The sequence below is a fragment of the Tubulanus polymorphus genome, chromosome 7 (genome assembly GCF_964204645.1).
Source record: "Tubulanus polymorphus chromosome 7, tnTubPoly1.2, whole genome shotgun sequence".
NCBI lineage: Eukaryota > Metazoa > Nemertea > Palaeonemertea > Tubulaniformes > Tubulanidae > Tubulanus > Tubulanus polymorphus.
Window position 1 is genome coordinate 921,915 of NC_134031.1, and position 9,339 is coordinate 931,253.

Here is a 9,339-nt window from a genome sequence, read left to right on the forward strand (position 1 = left end):
TAAAACATGAATTTTTTGTTCCGAGTGTTGATCCAGCAAAAAGAAAATCGGCGAAAATCTAAATACAGCTTTTTTGGTTGTAAAAGTGAATTCGTATCATTAGATGGTCTATACTGATTTATAAAACCAATATGGTATAGTACGCGTGCGAAAAATGTGCCGAAAAAATTTTGTAATTGGTGAATATTGCGCCGGGAGATGTTATGGCTCTTTCTGTCCTAGGAAAAAGATCGTAATTTTATCACCCTAGATAAAAATACCCTACTGAAACGTTCGTCGTTTCGGATTTGCTGAGTAAGTTTGAGATTTATGTTAACACAGTCAGCGATAGCGAGAACATGGTCGAGCCGGCGACCGACTCCTGGTAGTCAGCGTTAGTAGAGTGCGCCGTATGGAGAATGTAGTAAACACTTTCGGTTCAGCGAGAAGCGATGTTTGGATAAACGGCGTTTTTTAATCATGATTCATAACTGGAACACGCGTAGTAAACTATAGGAATATTAACAGCGAGAAGATAGCTGTTTATTACAGACAGTATTTATTACAAACACGGCTGAATTCGTGTATTTAACGACTGAGGAAAAAAGAAAGGTAATCACGAGAAACAACAACCGGTTGATTAATTGAATTCAATTAATTGTTTATTTACGCTTATCAAACAACTAAACTATGACTCCTCGGTAATATAAGAATATAGGAAGCATATAGTATATGTAGTATTTGTGCTGCTGAAAATTTTTGATTTATTTGGGCTATGCAGTTGACAGTTGAAAGTGGATAAACTACAGGCATGACTGGGCCGGGGCCCTTCACACTTCAGCCTTGGCTTTAGGCCCTCCACTCATCAGGCAGGCAGGGGCAGATTCGCTCAGGTCTGCTGGTTGAACTAAGTTTGTTTTAGTTATGTGACTCGGCAGGATACGTGTCCCTAAATCTTGGCTAACATGTGTTGGTATTGGTTTGGTAGGGCGGAGTCCCTTCCTGAAATGAGTGCGGGGAGGGGGGTGACCCACAACCGAGTCCTGCTGGTGCTGGTAAAATGTCAAACTATTTCAATAATTCAGTAGAAGCCTGTAGGTGGTAGTTTCACTAGGCTTGACTTCAGAGTCAATTAGGCCTATTTAAACCAATGACTGTGAACTGTGAGTCCTGTCCTAAGTCTTGGTGTATTGAATCTTTATGTATTGATTATTGAAACTACTTCAACTTATTTCTAATGAACGGTCTATTATTTATTGTCCACCATCTGTTTATTAAGAACTGTTGAAATTGTATAGTTTTAATTTTTAAGTCATTCGAGTTTGTAGTTTAGTGTATGAATTGTTTTGTAGGCTGTTGTAGGGTAGGGTCTTATTGCGCTGTATTATTTCAAAGTAATGATAAATTGATAAGTTATTTGTACACCTGTCAACATTCCAGTGTTATCAAACAGAAATGCTTACCACCGACCGCTGCCAGTATAGTCAGTTTTACTGAGTCTTCAGTTATAATCGCTACAAGATCATCATTATTTTCAATGAACGCCATAAATTTTATAGCAACCTTAATATTTTGAAAATCATATTTCAAAGTAACTTGAATGATAAATATTCATAGAAAAAAATTACATTTGCTGTATTATATAAGTTGAGTGAATAATGAATTTGATACTATACCATCTGACGTATTGTTGTGCAGGGTTTGACAGACCTATATATGTGTGTTACTAGTTTCTATATGGTTAGATATCAATTTTACATCAGTTCTTCCAGCTGGTTAAATTATAGATCAAAAATAAAAACGCAAAGCGAGTATTTATTCAATATGTGAATGTAGGTTTTATATTTCAATAATTTCTACATATTTTATTGACTTTAACAGTCAATTTACAGTTTTATTTCATTTACACTGATATTTCATATTTCAATAATAGTTTTTTTTGGAATTTTTATCAAAATCAAATCTGGGTCAAATTAGATTCACTGAGAAATCACTCGCTCGTTACTGAAATGCTTCACACAGAATGATTGGAGGACCTGTGCTATAATTTGGCATGATGGACCTCCTCTGGCGTTTTTAGTTGGGCCAAATTTGGTTTGTGTCCCATTTGGTACCTGCCTGACCAGTTGGCTCGGGTTTCGACTCGGAACTGTTGAACTGGTTACAGATCATTCTCCGAGGCTTATTATGTAAACCACACCTTTGATTTCTATATCAATCTGTTTAGAATGTCAGAAATGAAGATCTAAATAAATCTATCGCGGAGTCACAGAAAAAGCCTCTTCGGCGTTGAATGAATGCAGCGTTAGCAAATATCCGCTAGAATTTATATCAATTATTAATTCCTGTTTCGGAACCTGTTGAAAATATTTGATGAAAATTTCCTGAATTTGTTAAATGGTTTTAGTTGTTAAATGTTAGTATTTTACATCTGACTATGAGCATCTCTCACAGTCTCTCCCCCTCTCTCTCTCTCTCTCCTCTCTCCTCTCTCTCACTCTCTCTCTCTCTCTCTCTCTCTCTCTCCTCTCTCCTCTCTCTCTCTCTCCTCTCCTCTCTCCTTTCAATTTTAAGCACCTCCCTCTGCGTACTCAGAGGTGACTACATTTATTGGAGTATTTTCAAACTGTCAGACAAGAGGGTAGCATTGTTCCGTGTTGTCATGGTGATTTCGGTCAATTGGTATGTTTGATACGTGTATTATTGGAAGTTTAAAATGTTTCTCTAATTGCTGCTGTCGTTGTTCCTTGCTGTAGTTAATGACAGGTGTCTGATGTCAAGATGTCTGACATTTTTTGGTGTATGTACAGACTTATGTACAGGTCTATGTATATTCGAAAGGATCCATAACTTTTCCTTAAGTACTTCCTCCAGTCGTCCTTACAGTTATTTTACAGTTTTAAACTTTCCCCTTCCCTCTTGAATTAATGTTCATTTATGATTAATAGATTGACACCCTAGGTCAACTATATACTGAGTCGTTTGAAGCTATTTCATCAAGCACTTTTTAAACATCTTCCCTCTATTTCGTTATGTCCCTTGAGACCTCTCCCCCCTCTTCCTGTATTCATATATATGTATTATATATCTCCTCTTTCTCTCTCCTCTCTCTCTCCCAATATCTATCAATGATAACTTGTTAATATACATGTTAGTAATTGAAGTGTAATGTTAGTATGTTTTATATTGATAACACTGAGAGGAGGATGTTCTGAACACTTGTATTCGAGTGATCATCGCTTAAAGCGATCAATTTAAAAAAAATACATCTCTGATGTCAAGTTGTTCTAAATCTAATTTCACTGGTAGCGATCGTGCAGTGATCAGGGTATATAGTTCTAGACCATTGAGCGAAACTGAGTTCCACACTCATAGCTTATCAACGTAGAGTTTGGGCGTCGCGACGGATTCTGATGAAAAGTGCTATTTCTGGAAAGGATTTAGGAAAAGGCCTCGATGCTTGCTTTTATGTCATTACGGGAATGTTTTATCGCGGTCTATCATGACTTTGTAGTTTTGCAGTTGTTACTTTCAAAATAGATTTTGAATTAGATGATAAATGCATTATTACTGAATTATTGACAATACAAGCTGAGCTAGTGTTTGTATTGAGGATCAGTACTCTGAAATTATGGATACGTAGGATATTGTATGAGTTCCATTGTCTCAATTTAGACTTAAGACCAGTCTAAGAAAGAAAGACAATCGTAGTTCTACCATCAGCCGATGTAACAACGTAAGAAAAGCGTTAAGATTTAAAAACACTTTTTTCAATGAAGTCTCGATGGATGTTTTTTTTTCTATTTCAGATAAGATGCTGATGTTAGCGGTATTATTCGTACTGATTCAGTCGATGAGCGCCACCTCCGTTCCTGTTTATTTCCCTTCGAACTCATCTAATTTACAAATCTCGTCGTCGACTCTGGATTTACAAACTCTGACGTCGTTTAGTTTCCGTACATGCAGCACGTCTGGACTGATTCTCAGTCAGACCGGAACGAGCGGTGATTACTTTCACGTTTACCTGACGCCCGTCGGTGGTTTAACGTTTGACTCACGAGGTGGCGCTAGCGTCTCTAGCGTAAACCTCGGGCGCGGGTTTAATGATAATAACTGGTACGTGTTTCGGATGGAATCGTCGCTGGGGAATATTACGGCGAGCGTTAGTTCCGGTTCCGTGTCGCTAGGTAGCGCTGTTTTAGCTACGGGTACGCTGCGTCGGTATCTATGGAATATAAATCTATCCGGTGGACCGATGATTGTAGGTAACGGGTTCGTCGGTTGTCTAATAGAGGGCCCCGGTGTTCCGATCAGTTCATTTACCGCAAATAATGGCGTACAGATGAATCAATGTCCGCTCGAGAATCAAATCAGTTGTCGTGAGTATCTTTATTTTCCTTGAGGTACCGGTACGATCCACCAGGTGTCGCTAGTGGTTACTCAATTTCAACTACATTTTGGTTACTTTCAAGCTGACTCTTCCAATGAGTAAAATCAGTATAACATTCAGTGGAAAAGTGAAAAGCTTCAATCACGACCTGTTTGTCGGATTTCTAAAAAAAACAGTCCAAATTTCAACGAAAATCGACCAATTTTCTATGCAAATATCCCGGGGCTGGTTTTATAGACTGGTATTATCTTTAACCCGGGGGCTTAGTCGATTCATTTTCAATTAAGTTAGTCCCAGCTGTCTGCAAAACCGAAACCCTGTGTATTGTAACGCCATCTAGCGGGCGTCGCCAGTATCTCAAGAAATTAAATTCATCGATTTTTTATTTCAATACATACGATACACTGAACGTTCAATCTTGTATTTTAATTGCAGCGAATTTGGATATAGTAAACGACTGCTGGAGCGCCCCCTGTAAGTTCGGCGGTACTTGTATCGATCGTTTCAGGTCGTTTACGTGTAAATGTTTACCGTCGTATAACGGCACGACGTGTGAGACTTATATCGGTAAGAGACAGCGGTCGCGATCTAAACTATTAAACAATCAAACTCGGTTTAATCGCTGTAGTCTGATCACCTGATTGTCGACTGATCAAAATGATGCTAAATAAATCGAATTGGAATTACAAATTGAGACTTGACATAAAAACGACTTACACTTTGGGACTCAAATTAGAAATATGTGACGACTTATGGCGACTTCACCGAGTTTGACTGTTATCAGCAACTGCCTGTGCAACAGGTCTGAACTGCTATTTTTAAAATTGCATCTTGCTAGATTATTAAATATTATAATGATTAATATTTTTAAACGTAAGCGCATGGCTGGCGATCTGCATAATGTTTTCATAAAACTGCTGATATATCATACAACTGCTGATATATCATAAAACTGCTGATATATCATAAAACTGCTGATATATCATACAACTGCTGATATATCATAAAACTGTTGATATATCATACAACTGTTGATATATCATACAACTGTTGATATATCATACAACTGCTGATAGAGTCATTGTTTCAATTTAATAATTGTCTTTATTCATTAAATTAACTGAATATGTATTATATATGCATGTAGGCTCGAATCCAATCAGTGGACCTAACGGTAATTATTACTCACTGCAACCATTAGGGGGCAGTGTTATATACCTCAATTCCTCCTAGATATTTTCATCTAACAATCAATTTGTTTTTTTGTGTGTGTTCTAATCATCTATTCTGCTCAAATCGGGTCAAATATCTTATATGAAAAACTCAATTCTTGTGAGTTTTTTTTTGTTGATTATATAATCTCGGGACCCAAATGACTAGGAACTACAGTTGGCTACGCTGTCTCTCGCAACTAAAGCAATTCCCTGAGGCAGTTAATCAATCCGGGGGGCGAGTGGTGATGGGTCATTTATATTTTGTTCAGAGGGGCACGTGATAATCTGAGACTCCTTTAGCCAGCGCAGTCTAATGTTTGTAGAGGGTAGATATCAGTATTCATTGTATATCATCCTCCCTCTGCAGGGACTCGAACCTGATGGCATCGCTACACTCAGCCACGGCACGAACCCCTGCATCAGTAGACCGGGTGCGCAGGTACATGGGCAGCTTTCCCAACGAAAACTTGCGGCACCAATCAGATTGCTCGTTGTATAATCGTTGAGGCAAATTTCAAGGAAGAACTATAAATGGGAAAACCCGGGCTAAAATAAATTGGGACTTCTGATTGGCTAAAAATCACATCACCTGAACTGCGCATGTATCTGCGCACACGGTCGATTATGGCAGGGTTTCGTGCCGTGGCAATCTCGATGCCATCAGGTTCGAATCCCTGCCGGGGGAGGATGATTGTATATAGACTTCGATTGATGTATCATTCTACTCACACATGCATTCACCTCTACAGTTCAACTGACTTGAATATCATGCATTTGACACTTGATTTTGAACATGTTATTTTATTCCTAGTGTCGAGTAAGAAAATTGCATAGAAATCAGTTTTATGATATAGCCTTTACACTTGACAAGTAATTGAGCAAAAATTGTATTTGAAATGGTTTTATTTTGATTATAGAAATAGCACTAACTCTATACATTAAAGTGAGCAGTCAGTTGAAATTATTAGTGGTCTTAGTAAACAAACTGACACATTCCTCAGTAGATAAAATCCATACTTGAGTAAATACAATCACTATTAGAAACACTACTGCCATATTTCAATAACTAACTCAGTGGTTTTCTTTACCTCAGGGAATTGATTCATTTTATTTTCATTATGCCGTGTATAGATTAGAAACTGACTGACCCTACTACCCGCTGATAATTCCTGTCATCTTAGAAAGCTAATGCTGATTTCCTATTTCATATCTACTTCGTGTTTTATGTTTGGCTGATTTTTATTTAATGTATATATTCACATGTGCTTTAATTCGTTTGACTCTATATCAAGCTGCCATTATGTACACGTACATGTATTATGTTGTTTGTAGGTATCGTGTTTCACTAATTAACATCTAAATTAATTCAGCTCATTAATTGATTCTGTTTTCTGTGTGATTTTTCGGTAAAAGTCTTTCAGGTCTTTTCTTACCAATTCTGTGATAATTAATAAGCTATCAGGGGTTTGAGTCCTGTAGAAATGTATAGCTTTGGTGTATGTTCTTAAACCTCATCCTCCCTAGCTAACCCACTAATCCCCCCTCTTTTGTTTGATTTCTATGAAAGTGCTTTCGTGATTTTATTTCCAATGACCATACACAGGTTTCAATTTGATAACAAGAATCAATTCTTTCCCAGTCACAGGATATAAATCTGTAAAAATGACCCTCAAATAATCATTGTATATTGTCAAATAATTTGCTTCTCATGTTTATATTCAGTGCAATGAAATAAATACTGATATATACTACTGATGATTTTTCACTATGAGTTGTTTGTTATGAAAGCATCAGGGGCATGTTTTATAAGACCAGTTTCAAACTGATTAAAGCTATGATTTCTGGTCAGTTGAAGTAAACAAACAGTCACATGACTGGTCATAGAATGATCTGTTTGGTCTAAAGCTGTCTTGAATAATCAGGCCAACGCTAGGGTAAGTATGTTTACAAACCCTAGCTGTTATTGGTCTAGAGTTGGTCACCTGATGTAAACAAACAGCCCTCACTCTAACCCTAGCTGTGATTGGCTAGAACTGGTCACCTGATGTCAACAAACCATTGACCCTAGGGTTTTGATTGGTCTGTTATCGTCTAATTTGAATAATGAGGCCAAAGCTAGGGTTAGTACGTTAAATAACCCTAGCTGTTATTGGTCTAGGACTGGTCACCTGATGTTAACAAACTGGCCACACCTGGGGTTAGTATGGTTGATTGACCCTAGGGTTTTGATCGGTCTGCGATCATCTAATTTGAATAAACAGGCCAAAGCTAGGGTTAGCATGGTTTACTAACCCTAGTTCTAATTGGTCTCGAGCTGGTCACCTGATGTATAGAAATAATGAATCAAACTGCAGAAGTTCAAAATCAAACTTCAGTAGTAACAAATCATGATTAGGCAACTAATAAAATCGGACACAGTTATTTTCATAATCGACCATTTCTAACCGCTCTGATTGTTGTGTTATTAAACTGTAAAGTACCCGGTGAATGGTTCATGAAATTCCAACCTAAAAAGCTGTTTCATAAATACGTACATACTTCTACGAGAGACTATGTATAGAATAGACACGTTTGTGTGAGAATAAAGCTGTTAAGTGGCTGTTCATTGAAATATGTGTCGTCTCGCTATATTTGTACTTAGTGTCAAGATCATGCATGAACGACATAATATTCTCGAACAAAATAACTGGAAATGACGTCGTTTGAAACATTTTGATATCTACGATATATTTTGTAATATTCATAATTCCCCAAAATCTTATAGTAGTCCGGTCTATATTAGAGATATCAGGAAGTTCGGTCTGCAAAATTACATCATATCACAAAATATCTATCAACTTCTTTTTAACAGTTTCGAGTGTTCTGAAATGAGACATTTTTCTCTGATATTTTTTCCTGTTCAAAATGTCACTGGAATATGATGGTATATATATATATATATATATTGTGTTTGCAGGTCAACTTGGTTGTTCGATAAAACCGTGTCTGAACGGCGGAACCTGTAAACCTGACACTAATGTAGACTATGTATGTCAATGCACTGCAGGTAATGTTACATTCGCTATGAAATATAATCTGTGCGAATTCTTTCCAATCTTGAGTCAAATATTGATTAAATATTCCGCCTCTCGAGAGAAATCAATCTTCTCAAACAATATGTAACGTCTTATGAAATTTAAATGACTTCAGGAGCCGTTCATTTCAAGTACATAGGAATCCATGGGAGGAGAGGGATAAACAATGGGATACCTAAATGAATACTTATAACTAAGTACTTGCAGGAGTCTCCAAAATTTTCCATACATACTTCATGTAAAGCCCGCCTGAATATCTACTAGTGAATGAGATGCTCAAAAAAATTTTGGATTTGATTTTAAACTTTCATGACATTGTTTTATTATATCTCGGTTGTCTTGGATACAACCTTAACTATGAAATACCTCGAATTTCGCTGGTTTCAGTTGAAGATAATGTTAATGAATTGTTTTGCAGCTTACAGCGGCAGAAATTGTCAAACAAAAATCAACTATTGCGGTTCGTCGCCGTGTAAGAACAGAGGAATCTGTTCCGATCAACCGAGTAACTATACGTGTAGCTGTGCTGGAACAGGTACAGTCAAACATCAATCCCTTCGCACTGTGAATAAAAAGAGTCTGAAATGTCTTCTTGAGTTCAGTGTTTCAATTATATTATTTCAATTATAGTTGTCGTCTTCGGTTAGATAATTCAGTTGTAACCTCAGTACCTGGTATTCCT

General features: G+C 37.2%; 1 protein-coding gene across 1 annotated transcript; it reads left to right on the forward strand.

The window, feature by feature from the left end:
• Window positions 1-434: 434 nt before the first annotated feature.
• On the forward strand, window positions 435-9,304 carry LOC141908418 (protein crumbs-like). The gene is made up of 6 exons (XM_074798464.1): window positions 435-591; window positions 3,789-4,358; window positions 4,805-4,936; window positions 5,517-5,543; window positions 9,076-9,192; window positions 9,288-9,304. Exons 2-6 carry the CDS (start codon window positions 3,794-3,796, stop codon window positions 9,302-9,304), a joined length of 858 nt encoding a protein of 285 aa, XP_074654565.1. The 5' UTR covers window positions 435-591; window positions 3,789-3,793.
• Window positions 9,305-9,339: the final 35 nt, after the last annotated feature.

Excerpts from the sequence above, each read along its gene's own strand:
- LOC141908418 (XM_074798464.1), top strand. The coding sequence starts at position 3,794 with ATGCTGATGTTAGCGGTATTATTCGTACTGATTCAGTCGATGAGCGCC. Across the intron at positions 4,937-5,516 it reads GACGTGTGAGACTTATATCG|GCTCGAATCCAATCAGTGGA; the intron begins GTAAGAGACAGC and ends ATATGCATGTAG. Across the intron at positions 5,544-9,075 it reads TCCAATCAGTGGACCTAACG|CTTACAGCGGCAGAAATTGT; the intron begins GTAATTATTACT and ends ATTGTTTTGCAG.